Source organism: Cavia porcellus, unplaced genomic scaffold (assembly GCF_034190915.1).
Source record: "Cavia porcellus strain 051 isolate PalLab524CR breed Dunkin Hartley unplaced genomic scaffold, mCavPor4.1 scaffold_16, whole genome shotgun sequence".
Taxonomy (NCBI): domain Eukaryota; kingdom Metazoa; phylum Chordata; class Mammalia; order Rodentia; family Caviidae; genus Cavia; species Cavia porcellus.
The window spans coordinates 45,698,713-45,724,015 of NW_026947499.1; the positions used below are offsets into that span (position 1 = coordinate 45,698,713).

The following is a 25,303-nucleotide window of genomic DNA, read 5'->3' on the forward strand; positions in this document are numbered from 1 at the left end:
TTCTCAAAAGGATATTAAGAATATATATAGGCTGCACTTTAAAAATACCAATATCTCTAACATTCATTACAAAGATTAAATATACACAGTCGTAATTTTTTGTGAGAAGCTTAGAGCCCTTTTTAGACTGACATTAACAGTGACATTCTCTTTCATAAAATAAGGTTCTTGGTAACATTTGTTAGTTGATACTGAGTATGTTACTGATGAAAACCTTAAGTATCTGCGTCTTGTAAGTAATACAGTATTTCTAACTAGGCACTATTCCTATTCTATTTGAAATCTGAATGTGTAGTATTCTATATAGCCCTTTATTTTCTCCTAAGTCAAGCATGCTAAAAAAGGTAGATTGTGAAGAAAAAAAAATATACAACTAAACAAAATTCGGCTGCAAGCAACAAATTATTTCTACCTTACAGAAATGGATGTAACAATGTATTCTTGAATGCTACATATAGGAAGAGTGTTGTCTTCTTTAGATCTCTCACTCTCCAGACTAATCTGACACAACTATTTCTAACAGTACTCAGTAACATACATGAAAACTGACACGTCTTAGCAAATTGTTGACAGGAATGTGTGCATCTGACCAAAATAGTGACCACACTTCAAGAGTTTATCATGTATGGTTATTAAGTCAGCATAGTGTTTAAATTTACAAAACCAGGGAAAACATGTCTGCAATGATTTCCCTTTAAACAGGACCATCTCTAATTTGTTTCTCAAATCCAGCAATCAATATGCAGAGATGAATGAAATTCATGTTTTAGAATTTAATTATTTAGTTAGTTATTTTGGGCTTTTTTTTTTTTTAATCGGTGTCAGGGATCGAACTCACGACCACACACTTGCAAGGCAAGTGCTTATGCCGCTGAGCTAAATCCCCAGCCCCATTTTAGGCTTTTTTTGACAAAGAGTTTCACTATGCAGTTCAGGCTGGCCTTGAACTCATTTTATAGCCCAGACTGGCCTCAAACTCACAGCAATCCTCCTGTCTCAGTCTCCCAGAGTGCTAGGATTATAGGCCTGCGCCACCACACCTGGCTTGAACTTAATTTATAATTTATTTCAGTATCTTGTAAAACTAAAATCAGATGTCTTTTAAAGTATACAAAAAGGGTATCTGTAGACACCTGGGCATGTAAAACATATTTTTATAGGTTAAGCATAAAGATGAACACTAATTTGGCTTCATCCAAACCTAAAGATGAAAATGGGAGAGCAAGGCAGGAACTAACCAGACTGACCAAATGATGAGATGATTGCTCAGCCCTTTGATTCGGTCACTTTGCCTGTGTAAACAGTCCAGAGTTTAATAAAGTCTATTTGGTAGGGAAAATTATATGGTAATAATCCTCCCCTCTTATCCTAATGAATGTTGTCTTCTTAAATTGTCGCAACATTTGGCCGCTTTCTTTGGATTTTTCCTGCATATACTCCTAAAAATAGAGCAAAACTAATATTATTTGTCAGTTATTTTTTCTATGATACTACTTAGTAGGCATTGGGCTGGCTATATATATTATCATACTTAATCCGGAACCTCTCTTTATAAGTTACCATCATTTTAAGGATAACTGAAACTAAGACCTACTAGAGCACTTACCTAAGCCAACAAAGCTAGAGCACAAACTGAGAATCCAATTCCATCAGATTTGTTATTTTACTTATCTTTTTTTTTTTGCATAATCACCTCACTATAAATTGATGGTTTATCAATTTTATTACAAGCTCTCTAGTCAAGCATAAATATCAAATACAGAAATACGTTTCAAAACAACACCAGACGCATAGTTTTTAAAAACTATAAATAATTTAGGTGTTTTGTAGCATATTTTAGAATTCTGCTTTTGTCTAAGAATATAATATGCTATCTTAACCAAAACGAGCTTTCTATAAATTGCCTAACAAAGGATTTAATCCCCATGTAGACCACATCCAAGTATAAATCCAAATCTACCCAAAACACAAACATTACAAATCTGAGCAAGAAAACACAATTATTTTTCAAGAGCAACTAGATTGTTGTGCTCAGATTCACAGTTAGCATTTTAGTTGGTATACCAAATTGTAAGTTTATGTAAAACACTGATTCTTCAGTCGTATTCAATTATCTAAAAAACATAGATATATGAGTAAATCTTTAGCAAAAACAAGGATTTTTGTGCTTGTTTAGTCATATATTAGTTGTACATGTTTATCTGAGGGTCAATTTCATTTGTTAATAATTACGTTGCAGTGCAGTCAAACTTCAGTAGTTCTAAACCTGAGCCTCATTGTTCTTACCTATAACAACTGCATCTTGTGCAAGATGCAAAACATCTTGTACATCCTTTATACTGTTCATATAGCTCAATAAAAGTTGTAGTTGGAACCTGGCTTTTAAGTTCACAAGTGACAAACAGTGGAGATGAAATGCATGAGAAAAGAACACGATGGAGCAGTTACTCTGGCAAATCGATAATACTAAGCAAAACAATACTAACTCCACAATGATTTTCCAACCAGCTAAGATTTATCATAATATACAAAACACTAACATGGGAAAAACTGAAAATGTCTTAAAACTTCATATAACTTTACAAGCAACTACTGTCTGGTCTGAGTTCTCCTAAATGATTCTCTCCCTGTCTCTGATTCTGGCAGTCTCTGGGGTATGTGGGATCTGCAACCACGAGAGCTCCTTCAAAGCAAGTACCCTGGAAGTCTCCCAATGATTTCAAAAGAGGATCTCTAACATAATCTCCCCTCTGTGGGTGACACTATGAATTATATTCATTATATATCTGTAAGAGGTCAGCAGTTATTTCAGTTACTATCAATTGCTTGTTCCCTGAATAAAAGGAACTCATGAACAAATATGTGAAAAAAAATACTTAATTTTCCTTGCTCCCTCTTAAACTGGAAGAAACCATTTAGTAACAAAAGCTTTAAAATTTGACTCTTTCCTAATGGAAAAACTTAATAAATAAATAAATCTTCACTGCCTGGTAATTAATTTACCTGTCTTTTCAATGTTTAGAAAGCAGTATAGTTAAAATCCAGTATTTTTTAATGGATCACATAATTTTCAGTGAGCTTAAAGTATTTTAAAGAGATCAAAAAAATATTAAATCATATGGTTAGGAACTAATATAAGCTCAACATTGAATTTGTCTTCTTGCCACCATAAATGATTTTAAAATACAATTTTCAGTTTCATCCTTAAATAATCATCAAGTGACGAAAATAAGAGATAGAGCTCAAGATTCTTATTGAACCTCTTCCATTTTGCATATTCACTTATCTTCTGGACAGAACGAAAAATTCTTCATCCCCTATGTGCAGATACAAATATTTCTGGGTGGTACACTGCCCCCAAGCTGAACAGACCTGTGTAGATTTAGGCATCAGATGACCATTAACTTTTATTCATTTATAAAAAGGTTTTCTGAATTCAGCCTGGATAATTCTACAAATTTTTCAGAATTAAAAATATCATGTTTTCTATGGAATTATAGAAATCAAGATTGCAGCCAGTTTCATTAATATTTTTCTGACTGCCACAAAATGGTAACAAAAAAGATCACTAATGAGAATATCCAGGAATATTCCAAAATTATGGTAGCAAGGAAAGACAACATGTTCCAATCATGTAGCCTGAGTTAGAGGCAGCTGTGCCCAACTTTCTAGTGAATGGGCTTCAGGAATTTATTTTCTACACACCTGAGACAGGCGCTCTGTTAGGCACTCTGCTCTGGGAAGGCTTCTGTCTATTCTGGATAACCCCCTTCACTGATGTCTTAGGGGTTCTAATTGAATATAAAAAAATCAGTAAGTCACTTACAATAAAGTCTAAATGTTCAAAATTCAATGAAGGTAACCACATTGCATCAACTATTCAAAGCATAAATAAGCTTGAAAAAGACTTTAAATCTCATGCATGCACATATTAAGAAAACTACACCTAGTCAGAGATGATAACCATGGCTCACAAATTGTTAGAGAATCACTTTGTTGATACTAAACTTACTGTATGGATATTTCAAAATAGTTAATGAATAACACGGTATGAAATGAAAAGTAAAAACATGCCAACGTAAGATGATGACTAAAGGGGCTGGGGATTTAGCTCAGCGGCATAAGCACCTGCCTTGCAAGCAGGCAGTTGTGAGTTCAATCCCTGATACTGATAAAAACAAAAATGACAAAAAAAAAAAAAAAAAAGATGATAACTAAAATATATTACACAGCAGTACACCAAGAGGGTTATCCTTGAAGACAAAATTTTAAGAGAGCTACATATGAACTGTATCACGTTTGAAAAAGTTACCCTTTATACTAACACTATAATTCTATTTCTTTCTCAAAGCTAATCTTCAATATTTTTAAATACCCATGTGTGTGGCAGTCTTACCCTTGTCTACTAAGTAGCCTATGAACAGGTGCATTCTGTCCTTGGTTTGGCTGAAGGACTCTGTTGAAAAATAAAAAAATTAATTCAAAAGGATAAATTCTGTTTTTCTCATGTCTTTCAATGGATGAAATATGGTAAGTGAGGTTGGAAGTCACTGAGGCATTCTGACACAAGTTATCATAAAGCCAGCCAAACTGATGACAGCCTAGCAATCTTCCTTATGTTTTGCTCGCAAACAGTCCTAACCTTAGGTTTTTACCAAGAAAGAGATGGCATTAACTCTTGAGCTTTTATATTATTTACTTATAGGACTTACAAAAGCCAACATTTCAAACATGTAAGAGAAGAAAACATCAATGATTTTATAAGAGTAGGAAACATGTCAAAAATAGTGTTAGTTTTCTAAGAGTTTAAATAAATACCAAAGATTCTCTTGTCTGTGGAGTGTAATCAAGACATGTCTAGCTCAAATTTCTGCCAGGGAGAGACTGTCCTAGACAAACCTTCAAAACAGTTAACTTGACATGTTAGTATGACTCCTAAGCTTAAGATCCTGTAGCCCAGCAAGCAATGTCTTACTGCTATAAACAGAATAATGCTGACAAAGAGGAAGTTTGAGATTTATAAAATTTTCTCTAGGGGAAGAAAAAAACTCACTGAGATGAAGTGGTTTTTCTTACCTTGTTTCAGAAGGACTTTGTTTAACCAGAAATTTCTTATTTGGCATTCCCATTTCAGCAGCTCTAACAAATTATAAAAATACAGACATGAACAATACATTTGGAGAAGGGGGGAAAAAAGCTTCAAATGTAATAGAGATGATAGAAAAAAATCATTTACAAACTGCTGTACTAAAAGGCCTGTGCTAAGTATATTAAAGACGGCTTTTTTTTTTTTTTTGTCTTTTTCTTTTTTATCGGTACCAGGGATTGAACTCACGACTGCCTGCTTGCAAGGCAGGCGCTTATGCCGCTGAGCTAAATCCCCAGTCCTTTTAAAGACTACTTTCAACAAAAAATTTTTAAAAGTTATTAGAAAACATTTCCTATCATGTTTCTATTTCCAGGAAACTTTTATAATATCAGAAGAAGAATGTATTTAAATGATACAACAGCAAACACTGAATAGAAGGAGTAACCTTTTAAGACTACTTGATTTAATATCAATTATATAAACTGAATATTGACAAATTAAGTCATGAATACATCTATCAAAAGATGAAATCAGATCCTGACAACTGATTTTAATGATTCTATATAAAAGGGGATTTCTGTCAGGTCAACTGCAGAAGTGAACTATTATTTCTAATTAAATATATACTTACTTGCTTTAGCATTACATTCTTTAATCGTTTGAACAGATAAACAGATGACTAAAATTAACTGAGTGATGACAATGTGACATGATACCAAAAAACTTACTTCATGTACTTCTTCCTATCGAGAGACTTCTGTGTTGCAGCTGAAAGGGCCACACGTGGACTTTTCATTTTATCCTTTAAAGTACCAGTAATAATACCATGTTGTCATAATACAGGATGATCACAAACTGCATGGAAAAGCTTCTCTTTATCAACATTTTTAACTTTAACTTAGCTGCTCATTATAATTGAAGCAGTCTGATTCTAAAAATAATGCATTTTCTCCAATGAGATAACATAAATTTTGCTTGTGTTTCTTATGCCAATCACACTTGGATTATCAGTTCAAACCCAAAACTGAAAACAGTCTGATTTACAGGATAGCAAATTTATTTAGATCCTCTTTTGTAACTCTGATTTCAAAAAATGGCAAAATCTCGCTGGGTGTGATGGTACACACCTGGAATCCCAGCACTCTGGAGGCTGAGGCAGGAGGATTGCTGTGAGTTTGAGGACAGCCTGGACTACATAGTGAAACTGTCTCAAAAATAAAACAAAACACAAAACGTCAGCAAAATCCCTAAGACAGTTTTCAGCAAATTCAGTCAGACACAGTTGATGGTTTTTTGAAAGCTACCCAAGCAAAATATTCAAGACTTTAACTCTGAAATCCAATTCAAATGTACAATTCTTTCACTGTGTACTTCTTTTATATCTGTCTACAGATACAAATGTTGCTAGTGATCCTGGGAATTACTTGTAATCAAGAATTATCAGAAGGGTGCTAAAGTCAACAAAAAAGTAACATTCAGCTTCAATTATCCTGAAGTCAGAAAAACTGTATTTATTAGAAAAGTCACATCACATACCATTTGCCTGAGCATTTTCTCTTTGCGAACTTCTCGATCATGCTGCAGAATAGACATTCTTTCAGCTGCATCCATTACAAAGAATATGTCATGAATTCCATACAGTGCAGCTCGCAACTATGTACAAGAGAAGAAAATATTGTCAGCATTTAAAAGATGAAGTTAGAGTTCAGTAAGACAACATGCACTATGCCTACTTCTTTTGAGTAGCAGTCACTGAAACCTGTTTTTAGCAAGTAAATGAAAAGAGAAACATATTGCCATGCCTAGGGTTCCCATCACTAGTGGGACAAACCAGCTGCCAGGGCAGGTGCACTTACCTGTGCCAACACTCTCTCCTGAAGTGACGCATCCTGTGCTGAGACAATGCCTCTCTTTAATGGTGCTTCTGACTGAAAGTTTCTTATGAATTCCATCGTATCCTGAAAAAAATAAATGCTCCTTCTAAAACATTTTCCTAGAAAGTTTTAAGATCAATGAGTTTTGCTGGGCATGGTAGCACATGCCTGTAATCTGAGTTCAAGGACAGTCTGGAATACAAAGTGAATTCAAGGCCAGCCTGAAGTGCATGGCAAAATCCTGTCTCAAAAGGAAAAAAAAAAATCACTGAGTTTCCTTTTGTTCTTTTTTTCAATCAGGCCAAATATGTCCAACAGCACCCATACTCTGGTAAGACAAAACATATAAAACTACTCCACCTACACATTGTTTTTAACACCTAAGTGTTAAAAAGGGTAGCAGTCTGCAGCTAGCTGGGACCACTATGTCCCAGCTCCCACCAGGGCTGAGATTCTGTGCTCCCTGCTACAGTGAGCTTTCTCAGGCTGGCTAAGAGGCTCTGGGGCTGCAGCCAGATGCCAAGGCTGTACAGAATGGCGATGGCCTCTGCACCCACATCCTTTCCACCCTCCGAGAGCTGCCTGTCTTGGTTAGGACTCCCAGGATAGGACTCTCACTGCAATACTCCACCATTAGTCTACATGCAGTATCCAGGGACTGAAATGCCTCTCTGTGACAGAACAACTGGATGCTATGGTAAATGTCAAATGTGGAGAAGAAATAGAAGAAACTCTTGTGGCTGAAGAGGACAGTGATGATGATGTTGACCCTATTACTGAATTTAGGTCTGTGCCTAGCGGTAAATCAGTGTTGGCAGAGATGTCCACTGCACTGTCTGAATGCCCTACCTTGCATCTAGATCCTGAGGATGGAGACCCAGATGGTTACGGTGTAAAAGAGCACGATGTGAAAGCACATGGACAAGAACACAGGACAGCCCCACACTTTATATCTAGGATGAAGAATTAGCCCGTTTAACAGGAGAAGGACAAGTTACACCGGAGAGCAGAAAGAATGTTGTTTCAATCTTTGAGTGGCTAGTGCAACATGGTGGGGGTCCAGACAGAAGATTCAAAAAGACATTATGAAGATGACATAGAGGCAGACAGTAGGGATGTAGATGTTGATCACTGAAAATGATGCAGGCTGCTTTAAGATATTGCTTTATCTGTAGGGAAAAACTTGCCTCTTCTCCTCTGTACTGTGGTAGATGAAAGTCTTTTTCCTTCTCCAAAATTCACTTAAATCAGTACTTTCTTGAGACAAACTATACTGAGACAGCAAATTGTCACTGGCAGACAAAACTATGGCCCTTACTCACTGAGATGAATTAACTTAACCAAGGAGGACTGATACTTCATCATACACTCCAAACTTCTCTGTGGCTAGGTTCTCTCTGGGTAGGCTTCTAACCCCAGCCTCCACTGCACGCATCCTCTGTAAGCGAGCAGGCCTGGGAAGGGAGAGGCACAGAAGCTGGGCAATGCAGGAAGGCTGCATGGAAAAGAGAAGCTAAAGCTAAGAAATGCCTGTTCCTAAAAAGGCCCTCAGTGCTACAAGGAAGGGCAAGGATCACAGAGAAAGTGTAGCCCATGCTCACTCCCCACAGGGGCAAAACTCTTTTCCTAGTGTGAGGCCAAGATTAACTCAGGCTGCTCTATACAGGCTGAATCCTTGAAAAGATTCCAGCCACAGACCCTACAAGTGACACTCGTGCTTCTGCTGGGCTGATACCCAGCCTGCTCCATGAACGTCAGAGAAGAACCCATCACCTTCGGGTTAGTTTTCTGTAACAGAACAAGTGAACTAAGAAGATATCCTCAAAGTACTTTAAATGATAACTGTTTTGTCTTTGTAGGAGCTTAACAAACAAATCTATGTTTTCTTACTACTATATTCTCCTTCTTGACCAAAACCATTAATGAGAATTGTTTTTAAAGATAGCAAAAAAAAAAAAAAAAAAAAAAAAAGAATAGTCACTTAAAAAATACCTATATTACAATGACTAAAAAAAATTTTGAACTAAGTTGTAAATTAATGTCAGCTCAGCTGTCAGAAGACCAACAGAAACTAAGATGGAAGCAAAATACAAAGAGTTGAAATACAAAGGGTTTACAATGATCTTACTTTTACAGTTTGTCGAAGCTGCTTCAGCTTATCTGTCTGCATAAGCCTACGAGTAAGAAATCCCTTTGCCATGGCAGTTATTTTGTTAAATTTTGCTTGTACTTCTGGATTAAAAACCTAAGAGAAATAAGACAGACACAGTATTTTAGAAACCTGGACATTATACCTAATTCTCTTCTGTTTCTGCAGTCCTCAGACTGGACCAAGGACCTCATACATTCTAGGCAAGCCCTCCACCTCCGAGCAACATCCCCAACCTTCAATTATTTTTTCTTAATCTAATATATTGACTAAATTCCTCACTATATATTTACTCTGTGTACTCTAATCTATAACAAGAATTATTTGATGCATCCACCAAAACACTGATGCTCATTTATAGAGCCTAAAATAACGTAGCTTTTTGAAAAAGATATGCTGATATTTAGACAGATGACATATCACATTTGCTCACCTGAGACCATCTAGGTTGGCCCCTTCCAAAAGGCCTTGGTACTGAGAGTCTGGTCATGCCACTAGTTGAGGATCCCCAGAGGTAGAAGGGTGTTTCATTTGCAGAACCACAGCTGTACTGTAGGCCAGAATTTGTGAAACCTAGAAAAATATATTATGCTTGATGTCATATAATCAGAATATGCAAAAAATTTAAATAAACACTTGTGATACTCATTCAGAATAACAGCCTCTGAAACTGATCCACATGCAGCCTTACAATATTTATGGACATTAGGCTTACACACAGGAGGATCATTTCAACTCGAATAGCATCGCAAGATGCTGTGAAGATAAGCTGTGACAGGGACTGGGGAATCAGAGGTAACTGAAGATCACTGAGGAGATAATGAATGGTGTTTGCACGTGCAGTGCATCACCTGCTGCGGGAATAACAGACAGCTCCGAGCCGCTCCCCTGACATTCCCCTTGCTGAGGTAGACTTTTCTCAGAAACACCTGCTCCCTGGTCTTTGATCTACCATATGGTTTCATGTTCACTGGTTACTAAGCACCTGGAAAGTAGCACTGGGATGGGCATGGAATTGAAGAAGGAAGTTCATTTTAAAGTGTGTCAAATAAAATACCTTACTATAGGATAATTTTTTTCAAATGAAAAGGATTTTTTCATATTTACCAGAACTATGTGAATTTGAAGTGCGAAATGAATCCACTTGAGACATCATTGTTTCCAACAAACCTGAATCACTTATTTTTCTCCACTCTAAATCTACCGTATTGTTAATATTCAATTCAGAGACTTCGGCTGTAATCGCTTCCTTTTCTTTTAACATTTTCTCCTGTTCTTCTATTTCCTGTAGATTAACAGTTCATTATAAGATGCTAGATCTTTTAGATATATTCCAAAACACTGTAATTCTAGGCTTAACCAAAGTATATGTAATCGACAGCAAATTATTATTTATTTCTCTCCCCAAAAGAAATATATATATAGGCCAGGCATAGTGGTGCATGCCTGTAACCCTGGCACTTGAAAGGCTAAAGCAGGAGGATCTGTGAGTTTCAGGCCAGCCTGTGCTACATAGTGAATTCAAGGGCAGCCTGAACTATACCGTAACAGCCTGTCTCAAAAAAATAAAAAATGATACAATAACCATAATAATTTTATAACAAATATCTTTCTTATGCTATTGCTCTTGTAGATTGTGTATTTCAGCATCTATAACACATCTTTTAAAAATGTAAGTTTCGAGCAGTGTGTGGTAGCACACATCATCTATAATCCCAGCACTTGAGAAGCTGAGGTAAGAGGATCTCTGAGAGTGCAAGGCCAGCCTGAGCTACATAGTGAGTTCAAGACCAGCCTGAATTACAAAGCAAGACCTATCTCAAAAACAACTATATATATATATATGTTTTATGTTTTGGATTAAGGGTAAAAGTATCTTTTTCATAAATTACATAATTACTTTTAGATACAGATCTAAATACAGATCCCATTTTGACAATTAAAATACTGTCTATATATCAAAGTCAGTGATCCCTTTAAATAAAGATACGTAAGATTACAAGTATTTTAGACATGATCCAAATCCATAGGCATTCGTGAGTACCTTTCACTCAGCAGCCCCATCCCTTCATATTTTAACTCTCACCTTTTGCAGTCTTTCCTGCTCCCTTTCCTGCTCAGCTATGAGCAGTGATAATTGCTGGGCATGTTGTTCTTCTAGTCTCTTCCGCATTTCTTCAAAAGCTAACATCCTGCTTTTTAGTATATCCTCACCTTCTGAAAATAAATAAGTTCCCTCAATTTAGAAAATTCATTACCTGTTTGACTGGCATTTAATACCATCAATTTAAATTATGCTCTGACCAGAGGGCGTTCCTGGATCTGACATCATTCAGGCAAGATATAGCCAGGTCATCAATTTGTACCACATTGTTATCCATCATTCCTCTTATTTCATGTTTGCCAATAAAGAAAGGCTTGTATCACGTGATCCCACTCATCCAACAAACCCGACCCCATCAGGAGCCAACCTGACTAACCAACACAGTATGTTCAAGGAAGAATTTAATTAATTTCAAAATGCAATCTGTTAGTTGGTTCTAAATACCCTGTAATACTTTCATTCTCTTCAATGGTTTTCCACTGTCATGTTGTGTTTGATGCTATAATATACGAAGTTATACTCAAATATTTCAAGGAAAGAGATACTATGGTAGCTACTGTTATGTCGGGATACCTTGTGATGAAACACTATGTTGCTTAAATTGTTCTGTTCTGACCTGTGTTATTATGTTGTTATGTCCTCTTTTATCTTAATCTCCTTCTTTTTTATAATTCTTTTAATAAAAAAAGAAACAATGTAATTTAAGATTGACACATCTTGATATATCATTGAAATAATACAGGAATAAATTGGGACTTTTTTGTTTCTTAAAAAAAAAAATGCAATCCTCACCGCATCTCACCACTATTCTTTTGGCCCTGTTCTTCAGGACCTCTGGTTTTGTACCTTGTAGCACTGCTTTGTTTTAATTCTAAAGTAAATGATCCTTCGATGGTGGAAAGCTTTCTCAGTTTGAGGTTCAAAAAGGACTGTATTAAAATTCCAGATAGTTTAGTTATTCACCCAAAAAAATTAAGAGAAATCACTATAACTATGCAAGCTAACTAAACAGAAAGTATGGAAACAATGAAATGCTGAAATAGCAAGTATTATGCAGACACAGCAAGTATTTATTCATAGATCAATGAACCATTCTAGAGTCAGTGATTTTTATTGAAGACAAATGCTACTGCCTTGTTATAATCTTTCCATAACTGGTTCTTAAGTACATTTTACTGAGTTACATTTGCATTTGCATTATTTGTGTATGGTTTTTCCAAGGCAAGAGGAGCTGGAAAAGTAGAATTACAACCCTCAAGAAAGGAAAGAGCCCCTCAGCATAACCACTCACCTGACAGGAGTTCATTAGGCTCTATCTTAACAGCTCTGCAAATGGAGATGTGTCCTGAGCGGCCCATAAGGCTACCAGCAGCGCTAAGATGTTGCACTGTTTCCCTTGCTCATTTTAATAGCTAACTGGCGGCCACCATAACTGACCTCATCCTGCTTGCTGCAAAGAGGGTTTTATGTTCTTTTGTTAATCAGAGGCAGCTCTTAGCCATGTTAAATTGTCTACCTGGAGAATCCAAGATGGCTTCCTAGATACCAACTGCTTTTATTAGATCTTGTATGAAGATAGTTTGAAAGATTCTGCCCTAAATTTGTTTTCCTAGGAAGTTTTAACAACTTAATTTACTTGACTGGTGTTTTCCTTATCAGCAATGAAGAATTACAAACTGGGACAATAAAAGAGCAATGAAAAAGAAATACATGCATTCACAGGCTCTTAATATAAAACTGAATACAACAAAGAAATATGAAATAACGTTGATCAACAAAGAATTCTTCAAACACCACTACAAATTCTTTTTTTTTTTTTTTTTTTTTTTTTGGCTTTTTGAGATAGAGCCTTGCCATGTAACTCAGATTGGTCTAGAACTCACTAGGTAATCCAGTGAATCAAAATCATAGCAGTCCTCCTGCCTCAGCCTCTTGATGCTGAGACAGGCACGCATTACTATACGCAGCCTCTCCAAGCCTCATTTGTGATATGTACTCTAGATATTTGGCATTAACATGTTTACTGAAGGGTCAACTACACACAGACATCTGATTTCAAATGAAAGGGTGCAGTAGCAAAAACATTAGAAGACATATCCAAAGGAAGACATCATAGCCATCCACTGAATTAAAATCATGATGTTTAGTAGAATTATTTCTTCCAATCATTAATATTTTCTATAATTCTAAATGTACTGTGAAAGTTTCATCATTTATATAAGAAAATTCTTCCCAAAAGCCTAACAAATGGCAATAAAGTAATCATGTATTTTCTAGTAAGATAAATGAAATTAAGTGAACTTATGAACAGATGAAGACAATCATTTTTTGCAAGATGTCAACTAAAAATATTAAAACAAGCCAGGGGCAGTGGCCATGCCTATAATCTCAGCTGTCAGAAGGCTGAGGTAGGAGGATTAACATGAGTTTCAGACCAGCCAGGGCTATGTAATGAGCTGAAATTCATCCTGAAATACCTAATGATATCCTGTCTTAAACAAATAAATAAAAGTATTAAAACAAAAGTCCACCTTCTTGGGAGCTAGCAAATACTTCAAAATTTTCTTACCTTTGGTACTAGTTTCTAGTATTTTATTCTTGTGACTATAGAAAGATCCTGCAGGGTATCTTTTCTCTGGCAAATGTCTCTGTTCTTCAGTGGTTATCACATAAGGACAATTTTCCTTCTGCAAACCATCCATATCTAGATCAAGTCTTCGCTTAACTTTTTCAAAACTGTTATCCAAAAGCTGTTCATTTCCACAGGACACCATAGGTATATCCATCGGTGGTGTAGTGTTCTGGTTTTGCATCAATAAAGGAGATGGATTTTTCACATGATAAGACTTATTTAATTCTATTTGTGAATTGCAGGAGTTTTTCTCTAACATACTGACTGACTTGAATCCACTCACAGTTCCCAAGTTTTGACTTGCTATACACTGACTGGCAGTGGCACATGGCTCATGTGACATGGGCCCTGTAGAACAAGGAGTATTACTTTTGTGTGCTCCTCTGGCATCAGATATTAACTGGCCTTCCACAACAGCAAGTCCATGTGTAACTTTATTTTCTAGTTGATTTCCCAAAGATTGACACACCTGACTTGATTTGCCTACAGTTGCATCTTCTATGGCTTCAATAGCATTTTTGCAGACATAAATTTTGCTAGAACAAACTCCTGCTAAATCAATTGGTAACTTTGGCACAGTTTCAGATATAGTTGTTTTTTCATCAGTATCTGGAATAATTAGGTCCACTGTTTGTTCTTTTCCTTTAGGGCTTAACTCACAGGCATTTATTGGGTTATTTATAAGTATATGACATGCTGATGGTGGCCTGGAACGCCTTCGATGCATTTTAGGGCTCATACTTGGCTCAGGACTAGGTAATTTGGCATATGAACCAGTAAGGCTTTTGATTACATTATTTTCAGTAATAGAAGTGGGAATAACTTTAAAATCAGCCTCAGAATCCAGAACAGTGGGATGGCCAGTTTGTATAGGAATATCTACTTTAGAAAAGCTACCTGAAACAGATGTATTTGTGCTGCCTGCTTGAGAGGAAGCACCTTGGAGAAGAACATTTGATTTATTAAGGCTTGGTTTATCTGGAATCACTGAGCCACAATGTTTGCCTATGACCAGGGCTTTCTCTTTCACACAGTCGCTCACTTTAGCAGCATCATTTTCTTTGTCTGAGTGACTCTCATTAACACTCCTCTTTGTACTGCTCCTCAGACTGCGTCTAGATTGTTCTCTTTCTAGATATTCCTTTGACTTTTTCATCAGGTTCTGAAGACTCATTATATAGGGGTCTGGAGTGACTTCTGCCAAAACCGGTAGTTCTTGTTCTTCAGTCGTTGAGATTAGAACATCAGAAATTAAAGTCCCTTGTGAAGTTGCTGAGGAGATCTTTGGAGATGTTTCACTTTCAGTGTCACAGCTATTTGAACTATCACATTGCTTTGGAGAATTAAATCCTTCTGTATCTTTAGCTAACTCTATCCCATTAGGTTTATGCTGGTCCTCATTATCCATGAGCAAAACCCCAGCTGTCTGTTCAGACTCTGCCAAAGCAGAATGGTCAGTAGCGCTTGGCAAGCTATTTGGAAACGTAGCAGGAACATTCAAGTTTGTGACTTCTGAATTAGAGTAGACTGTGTTGGTCTCCCACTGATCAAAATCACTGGCTTTACGTGCTTTTCTAACCTGAACAAGGACATTAAAAATTACTATTTTTTCACTGCACAAATAGCTTTTGCTTTCTAAAATAAAACAGAAACTGAAGGTTCCATATTCTGACATTTGAAAACACAAGCAAAAACAAAGACAGTTTCTATGGTATCCTATATCACATGGGACTCAAATTACTAATAAAAACAACCTAGCCTATTTATTAAAAGAAAATTAACCTATTTGGTAAAATGTAAGTATATAAATGTATGTATGTATATGTACTACACTATCTATCTCTCTATCTATCATCTATTCACTAGTGATGAGTTAAAATAGCCCATTAATGCATTTTATAATAAGCAAAATAGGTATTTCCCACATTAAGATAACTAACAGAAAAAAATAAAATTACATTTTGTATTTAAATATTTTGACTTTGCAAAAGATTAAAAATAGTAATAGATAATAGATTTTAATAGATTCTAATAACTAATTGCTAAAGACTACACAAGCACATATTAAACTGACAGAAAACACTATAAAATATCATAAACCCCCAAGTTTTCAATATTAAAAGATTCTGGGGTTATTTTGTATGTCCCTGTTTTTTTTCTGCACCATATGGCACTCTCATTTTACCTTACAAATCCCAAGACACACAATGGTCTCCAGGTGCTAAACAATAAACAGTACAATAAGGTATACTTAGTCACTACCTCAGGGCCAAAATAAACCAAAACAGAGGTGCTGTTGCCAAATCTATGAATATGTTCATAGGTTTAAGCAAAACAGACTCTTTTTATATAAAATCTTTCATATTTCAGATCTGTGCTAGTTAGCAACTATGTACTTTATGTACACTATTCAAATAAGCTTTTGGTTACACAAGCTACATTTAAAAAGAGCTATCATAAATTCACAGATTTTATATGTGAAACAGATCTTGGAACTCTATTTGTATTATATAAAATTTCTCTACTTGAATAATCAATTCATTACAGTTCAACATTGTATATGTTGTTTTAAAAAGAAAGTTTTGGAACTCATTAACAATAACTTCATTTGTAGTATATTTGAAATCTTCCCCTATAGACCAAAAACAGTATGTCAATAATGAGAATTATCCAGTAAGTCAAAAACTCCACCCATTTTTAAGTTTATGCTATGTATTACAGTTTTAAATTTAATATAGATAGTACTAATTATCTACAAATTACAATCTGCTATCCATCTGTCATATTATCTACAAAGAAATCAAGGTAATAGCAAGAAATACTCAAAGGTTCTTTATATATATGTCATCTACTATGAATCACAAAGAAGAATCACAAATTTCTAAGACAGTTTTAAAAAAAAGGTAATTAGCATTTAATTCATTTTTTAGTATGATAACTCAGACCTTGAAACAGTATATACAAATTTAAGTTAATCTAAATAAAAATATAATAATTCCAAGAGCTATGGATGTGTTATTTAATGCTTTTAGTTTAGATGCGAACATATCTAGGTAATTCTATTTACTTAATCTGAACTGCATTTTTTGTGTCTAAAAGTAAAATTTTCATCAAAAAAATTGGAGACAGTTATTTACTTTAGCAGAGAATGAGAAGGTTCTTTAGTAAACAGTCTGATTAATTCAGGAGTTAACCACAATGGCCAATTCTACATTTTGTCACTGAGAATTCAATGTTTTTAGAGTCCTAAGACAAAGACAATAAGCAATTATATTCAGTGTATAGTTCCACTATCCTAAGTATCCTCGATTCAAGTACTGGGCATCACTGATGAGCAACTGAATTCTCTCTGGAGTAACTGAAATAGAACATCACAAATTACAAAGCTTCTCAAACAACGGTAAAGCATATTAATAGTTATTTGCAAACATGTTTGTGAAAAAATATCATCAATACTTACGTTATGACTTGCTAATATTAACTTTAAACAGTTTGAATTACCTACCTGGACATTTTCAAGAATCTCCTGGACACGAGTCAATAAAGCCTTCTTCCGATTAACCTGTTTTCTTGCTTCTATATCAAGTGCTTTCTGCTTTTCTTGTTGTATTTCATTTCTTTTTTCAGTATTAAGCTGTAAGACATGAAAATATAAAACTTCTCAATGATAAAAATATAAAATCAGGAAGTTTTGAATCAAAACTACTAAAAAAATGTCATAAAAAATATTCCAAAACTGCAATATTCATCTATCAAATACAACATACAAGCGTGGAGTAAATCCATAGAAATAAGATTTTGCTCATAAATAAGTAACTAAAGGAGGCATAGACGCTATACAATAAAGTAATAGTCATCAACTAGCTGATAAAAATAATTGCTTTAAAATGTTTTCCTCTCCCAAGGCATAGGTTCATCATGTGTCACAAATATATACTAATAAAAAATAGATAAATAAAGCTTTCTACCATTTGCATGCTACCAAGAATCATCATAATGCTGGGCATGGAGGTGAATCCTTATAACCCCAGGATTCAAGAGGCTGAAACAGGAGGGTAGCCATGAGTTCAAGGCCAGCTTGGGCTACATAATGAGTTCAGGGCTAGCCTAGACTACATACAGAAACCCTGCCTCAAAAAAAAAAAAAGTATGCTTTTTAAAGACCAAATAACTAAATGTTCATCAGGGTAAGCAAATGTTCAAACTAAACATCACTAATAGAGGGACAAGTAAACCTATATAACTTCTGATTTAATTTAATATGATATATATGGCATCAGCTCGAGTTCTTGCCAAAAATATTTACTTGACTTTTAGCAAATTTTTACACTTAACTTCCAGTTTGTAGGAGCTACACGTTAAAAATCACTATGAGGAAAAAGCTGAGAAATCCAAAATGTCAGGCATTCTACAAGATAAGTGGTATGGTCTCAAGAAACTCAATGTCATAAAAAAAAGTTTTTAAAGTGGAGGGACAGTTCTATACTAAAAGAGATTAAAGAACATAATAAACTAATGCTATTTATGAACGCTGAGTGGATACACATTAGAAAAAAATGTTTTGAGTATAAGTAAAAAATTTGAATATGGGGCCAGGGATTTAGCTCAGCAGCATAAGCACCTGCCTGGCAAGCGCAAGGTTGTCTGATCTCTGGTACCAAAAAAAAAAAACCTGCACAAAAAAATTTGAATACTAACAGAATGTTAAATATTATTAATTTTGTTCAGTTTTAATAATGTTATTGGGATTTTTTTATAGGAAAATACATAGCCCTTATTTTTAGAAAATATGTAGTAAGATCTTTAGGAATAAGGTCTTCAATTTTCAAATCATTAGACAATTTTTTTAAGTGTATATATGTGTACATACACAGAAAAAAAAATCACAAACAATAACGATAACAAAAATATTTAAAAATTGCTGAATTTAAATGGTAGAGATATGGGTTATCAGTGCATTATTCTTTAAACTTTTTTATACATAAAAATTTCATTACAAAAAGTTGATAGAAAATATTAATCTTTTAACACTTGTTATACTAAAACAAAAAAAAATTTTTTTTGAGACAGGGTCTCACTACGCAGTTCAGGCTGGCCCTGAACTCACTCTCTAGCCCATTCTAGTCTTGAACTTGCAGTGGTCCTCCTGTCTCAGGCTTCCAAGTGCTGGGATTACAAGTGTGCACCACGCCAGAATGAAAACAAATTTTTCAATTTGCTGTTTTTCTAATGTCAATTTTCTAATTGAAATCAAAGTCACTACATTTAAAAAATACTCACTGGGGTCTAGGGATACAGCTCAGGGGCACAGCACCTGCCTGGCAAGTGAGAAGTCACAAGTTTGATCCCCAGTATCAAAAAAAAAATTTCTCAATGAGTACCAAAGTATATAAAAAAAAGTCTTCTCCCTCCTAACAAAAAACGTAACAATCATTTAAAAATGCAAAGAGTTACCATTTATGATTCAGGTAGTATTCTAAGTATTTACATGTATTAATTGATTTAACCTTCAAAATGGATTTATGAAGTGGGCACTATTTTAATCCTCATTTAACAAGGAAATAGAGCTTTAATTCACCCAGCAAGTAAGTGGCAAAACAACGATTTGAATCCACCCCACAAGTTTCCAGAGCTTAGGCTTTTAACTAAAACTCTGTACTGCCTATGACATCCTGCATGGAGCAGTTCAATAACATCCTTATATGCCTGCATTATACAATTCTATAAAACAGACTAAAGTTAGTTCAACTAGCCCACTACTAGTGGACATTTAGTGGACATTTAGGTTGTCGATCTCCTTCATTTTTTTTTTTTTTTTTTGTCTTTTTCCTTTTTATCGGTACCAGGGATCAAACTCACGACTGCCTGCTTGCAAGGCAGGCGCTTATGCCACTGAGCTAAATCCCCAGTTCCAATCTCCTTCATTTTTAACAATGCTAGTTTAACTTGTTTTTTGAGAACATCCATAATTTTAGGATATTTGCCGAAGATGAAACTGTTGGATCAAAGTTATGTACACTTTTAAATTCTGATAAACATTACCAACTACTCACAAAAAAATTTTTTCTTTTTCTTCAATTTTATTAGTACATGTTTGCAATTTACACAGTTTACAATCATCTCAGGGAGTGGTTACATGTACATATAAAAGCGTGCTCTTTTCTAATCCCCTCCCGCCTCCTCCTGTGGTTCCCCTATCACCTTTTCCATGCTTGTTGATGTTATCTGTCTTAGCTTATAGTAGGGCACATACTGTTTACATTGACTGGAGTTACTAGGATCCTGTACATGACACATCGTTATTCCTCTCATTTCTCCTATAAATGGATTTTCTTAGCAAAAGTGCATTTAAGGGGCATCTTACCCAGAACCTAAGGAACACTAGGATCTATCAGACCTTTGTAAATCTGGTAGGTAACTCACTGTATTTCACTAACTATGAATAAACATTAGGCCTCTTTTAAATGCTTATAAGCCTTCCCTTTATTTCTTCTGTGAGCTGCTTATGTGGTTCACAAGAGAAAAAAAAGTTACTTAAAGGAAGTTTACCAGTGGAGAAAGTACGGCCACTCCATGGAAGCGAATCAGTGAGATACTTTCAGCCTGAGCAGGTAGAAAGCTTTCTGTGGATAGTGATGCTTCTTGGATTCTGGCAAGAGTCTTCTCACAGAACTCTTCATATTCCTCCATCTTCCTGCAATAACACTACAAGAAAGAAAAATGTTATCTTTAATGTGCTGAGAAAAATAGATCTTAATTATTTGACAAAATGTTGTAGATCGTGAAATATTCCCTGGAATTTACAAACTCTGGAACTGGACTTCCCTGAAATGTCCCATTGTAGAGGAGCTAATTCTAGGTTATAAAAGCACCTCAAGAGCTCATCAGTTTAAGGCTTGCTTTCATATACTAAATTTTGATGAACATTTTTGCATGTAAATCAATCCTGAAATGTGATTAGTTTAGAGGGTACTAAGAACTCAATGAAACCTTAAAGAAAACAAAAGTTCTGTACCATTTTACTGACTTCAGATTGTAAAATAAAATATTGTATTTTCTTCAATAAAGCTTGTCAATGCAGCACAAGAAAAACTGTACCGTATGAAAACAAGCTATAGTGGCACACGCCTGAGGCGAAAACAGGGGTAGCAAATTCGAACCCTGCCCAGGCAACTGAGTAACTCAGTGAGACTCTGTTTCAAAAAAAGAAACTAGAAAGTTTTTTAAAAAATTTTCAGAAAGGGCTGGGGACATATTTCAGTGTAAAGACCCTGGGTTCAATGGCCAGAACCAAAAACAAAAAAAGCAGAAGTGCTTTTGGGGTTATTTAAATAACATAATTTTAAAAGCTATTTTCCTATCATGAAGTCCAAAAGCTATTATTTATATATTTTAATAATGTATTTTGCTGGGTGAAATGGCACCTGAGTTAGGAGGATAGCCACAGATTCAAGGCCAGCCTAGGCTCTAAAGTGAACTGAAGGCCAGCCTTAACTGCATAGTAAGACCCTGTCTCTAAAAAGAAAAACAACAACAACACACGTACACATGTGTATGCACTCTCTCTCTCTCTCTCTCTCTCTCTCTCACTCACTCTTTCTCTCTCTCTCTGGACACCAGCCAATCAGTCAGAAGTAGAAATCAGGAAATAGTTTGGACCTGGGATTAATTCTTTATTTTACTACTGAAAATTGGAACCATCACCAAGCTACTTAAAATAGCACCACAGTAATTTCACAGATTCTGGGAAACTATGATGGTGATTATGAAAATTCCAGGTAATCAGAAGGATAAGGCACCATAATCATTCCTTAGCAACTGTTTTATATTTATTGATTACTTGCATAGCATTATATGTGGCTATGTTTCCTTTACATAGGCAAAAGAAAATAACACGACACTATTAAAATCATAACAAGGGAATTGATAAACTGTGGAAACAAAAAATTTAATGCAATAATGTTTAAATGTTCCTTTTAGAACAACTAACTATTTAACAGAAAAAGAGGAGGAAAAGAAATTGAACTCATGCTGTGGGATATGCAAGCATGAAGTAAGATAAAACATGATACTACCCTAAGCCCCAGAATACTTAAAAATTTAGTACACTGAAATGAGAGGGGCAAATTATAGTACAACTGAAAATGAGGACAATGCAAATTCAAAATTATGACTCAATTTTGGAAAAAAAAGACACGTTGCTACTTTTGACAAACTGACAGTTTCTTCCTACTTTTCCATCAACTATAATTATTTCTACATTATTCAACTTATGCAAAGCGAGAATTTAATTTCAAAAAAATGGTACTTCAGAGTGTGAAAGCCATTATTCTGCAAGCAAAGCTCAGTGATACAGTGCCTGCCTAGCATGCATGGGTCCTGGGTTCATTCTCTAGCACTGCAAAAACAAGCAAACAAACATAAAAAAGCGAAAGTAAAAAAAAAAAAAAAGATACTTTGTTATATAATCATTTTTCACTCTAGGTTTCAATCTATTATATTTTAACAACCAAAATATGCGGTGGCTAAGAAACAAAAGAAATCCAAATAAATCTATTTCTGCTAAAATACTTCAAAGTATTTTTTAACACAACTTATATATTCACTAATACAGGGAACACAATTATATTACTTGTGCAAATAATGTAATATACTTTCTACAGATATACAAAGTATGAAATTCAATTTTAAAGGTCTGAGAAAATGGTAATAAATTATTACAGAATAATCTACAACATATGAAAATGCATTAAATATTCAAATACAAGTGTTGATATGAAGGTTATAAAAAATGCCACATGGAACATGACTAGATGTTCTTATCCTTTAGTCTCAGCTTGGATGTCTCCTCCCCAAAGAGGATGTCCCTGATTACCCTATCCTGGTTAACCCTGCCTCAATCACAATCACATTACTATGCTGTTTCCTACTTCTCATAGCACTTACCACTATCTGAAATTATCTTGTTTATTTCCTTGGTTTATCTGTCTTCCTCCTCCATAAGAACAGGTACCTTCCCAGCCTTGTCCACTGAATACCCATGACACAGAACAGAGTTAGTACACAGTAGGCACTTCATTAAAATATTTAATAAATGCATTAGAACTATTATCTTAAGAAATAATGAAACCTAGGGAAGAAAAAAATAGTAAACTATACAGCAAAGAAACTAGCAAAAAAGAAGGAAATTTACAGAATGATACAGTGTATCATGGATGATCCTATTCCTAAAGAAACTGGTACCTCTACACTGCAAAGGTAGCCATTTAAAAGGTGAGCAGTCTCCATCCCATGATTAAGCAAGAGGGAAATATATTTCTCACACCACAATTATCACTGTCTGCAAGGTTTTATTTTGAAAGCCTTCACTTACAAGGCCATCCTAACCACAAATCTACTGCCCAATACTCTACCATCCAGCATTACTGGTCCCCTTCCATTAATAATGTCAGTTGCAGCAAGTTCAGACATGCCTTGTCATCTCCATTTACACCAAAGTACTAACCCTTGAACAAATAAGCCTCTTTGCAAACCCTAGACTTGTGGCTCTATCTGCTCCTGCCCAGCACTCTGACAGAAATGTCACTGAGGGGAAAAGTAAAAATAACACACTTCTCAGAGAGGAAGTACTAGAAGATCTCTTGACAATCAGGCACATTCGCAGCAAGCCACTTAGCATCACTGCACCTGTTTCCCTACCTGTAAAACAGAGACCTTCTGGGTATCTGTTGTCTCAAAGGGATTCTGTGAGAACTGAATGAGCTAATGCATTTACAGCAATTAGCATTCTGCGAGTTAAGCAGAAAGCATCAATAAATGGAAGCTGCTTCTCTTGTGAAGTGACCAATGGCGACGATTTTTATCACTAGCCTGTAAACTCTTGAAGGACAGTGACAGGGTTTGGTTTCTGGTAAGATTCAAAGGTAACTTGAAAACATGGACCCCTCCCCATCAAACCAACCTCTAGCTGGATCTATCTGCCTGAACTGGGAGTAGGGAACTGGAATTCTAACCAGATGAGAGAAACAAAAGGGCAGGACCCACCTAGCAGTGTCAGGGGCGATCAAGAGAATTTGCTTTATTATCCCTCATGCATCTGCCCCTCAGTGGCAAAGGCCAAATAAACAGAGCCCCTAGGGCCTCTGGCTGTGGTAACTGCCATTGAGAAATGGCCAATACACATCCCGAGGACGCCACCCTCTCTCGCACTGTGGGGCACAGAAGAAAAATGGCCCGAACAGTCCTTGAACAGTCTCATCAAAGGAGGGGTTCTCCGTTGGGTCCCGAGTGGATTCCCCACACTCCTGCCTCACCTGACCCCAGGGCTCCATGCCCACCTCCCCCGCTCTTCTGAGGACACACCCAGGCGATGCCAGCACCTGAGCAACACCTCCACACCTGGTGCAACCCATCCTCAGAACCCTCTTCCCCAAACACGGTGCCTTTTAGGAGCTCGAGGTCTAGGAACCCAGGACAGAGTCCACCCTCAGCGCTACAGGGCGCCAACTTCGCTCATCAGGTCGCCTCTCAGCCCAGATGCAACTGGATGGAGCCCACTGCTCATGCACACACTTGATCACTCGCGGCCTGTCAGTTTTCCTCCGTCGCCACGGACCTTGTCCGAAAGAAAACAGCTCAAACGGTTCTGGTAGAGAGCAGCTCGGTTCGCCGCCTCCTTCTCCTTCTCCCCGCCATATTACGGGTCTCTCCGGCGGCAACGCGGGCTCCTGGCAACCACAGCAGCAGCCGCCACTCTGGCTCCACCCCTCAGGATCGTACTTCCTGTAGTTGCTTCCCCGGCTGTTGAAATCGTTGGACCGCCAGAAACTACAATCCCCAGACTGCATCGCGCGAGCATGACAAAGGACGTATGCTTCCGGCAAGCGATTTACAGGCTGGGAAACGTAGGGTTCACTGCAAGCAGGTGTCTGTAAATTATAATTTGATACACAGTATGAACACTACTGGGATTAGAAGCCCCTAGAATTTCCGTGAAGCTGCTACTTTTTAACTTAACTGTATAAAGATAAGATCTCTGTGGTCGTTGGAAAATACAATATTTATCAAAAACAGATTTTAAAAATTGCTGAATCCAAAGCCTTGAGATATTCGTGCCCTTTTGGAAATCAGTAGGAAAATGTGTATGAGGGGAAAAAGTAACAGGTTCAAGATGGCAGAAAAATCCCTGTATCTTCTGCCAAATTTCTGTCTACCTAAACACCATATTATCAGCTTTGCAAAATACGACTTAACGGTTTCTGTTTCCTAACTCAACTTTACCCTGTAAGTCTCTCTTACTGAACCTCCTTCCAGTGCCTTTTTTTGCATATGTAATGCAGGACTCTTAAAAGTGACTATCACACTTGTAATACTAAGAGGCTGAGGCAAAAGGTTCATAAGTCTGAAGCCAGCCTGAGCTACATAGCAAGTTCAAGCAAGGCTGGCCTGGACTGCA

The 25,303-nt window shown here is 36.2% G+C and overlaps 1 protein-coding gene across 6 annotated transcripts; it reads right to left on the reverse strand.

The window, feature by feature from the left end:
• Window positions 1-893: 893 nt before the first annotated feature.
• On the reverse strand, window positions 894-25,303 carry Ccp110 (centriolar coiled-coil protein 110). Of its 6 annotated transcripts, none has more exons than XM_013142105.3 (16): window positions 24,421-25,298; window positions 22,795-22,878; window positions 20,398-20,553; window positions 17,354-17,482; window positions 13,786-15,427; window positions 11,199-11,329; window positions 10,220-10,397; window positions 9,546-9,685; window positions 9,092-9,208; window positions 6,946-7,047; window positions 6,626-6,742; window positions 5,818-5,891; window positions 5,077-5,139; window positions 4,397-4,456; window positions 3,706-3,791; window positions 894-1,439 (listed from the first exon to the last, which is right to left on the reverse strand). In XM_013142105.3, the coding sequence occupies exons 3-16, from the start codon at window positions 20,536-20,538 to the stop codon at window positions 1,387-1,389; spliced, it is 3,033 nt and encodes a 1,010-aa protein (XP_012997559.1). In that variant the 5' UTR covers window positions 20,539-20,553; window positions 22,795-22,878; window positions 24,421-25,298; the 3' UTR covers window positions 894-1,386. The 6 variants fall into 6 exon arrangements, with proteins under 6 accessions (XP_012997559.1, XP_003477825.1, XP_063082656.1 ...); XM_003477777.5 differs by having other exon boundaries at window positions 24,464-25,297; XM_063226586.1 differs by lacking the exon at window positions 22,795-22,878 and having other exon boundaries at window positions 24,421-25,300.

Coding starts and splice junctions, on each gene's coding strand:
- Ccp110 (XM_063226586.1), bottom strand. CDS start 20,538: ATGGAGGAATATGAAGAGTTCTGTGAGAAGACTCTTGCCAGAATCCAA. Junction 11,330..13,785: donor ACTAGAAACTAGTACCAAAG/GTAAGAAAATTT, acceptor ATTTATTTTCAG/AAGGTGAGGATATACTAAAA. Junction 5,892..6,625: donor AGAAAATGCTCAGGCAAATG/GTATGTGATGTG, acceptor GGTACTTTAAAG/GATAAAATGAAAAGTCCACG.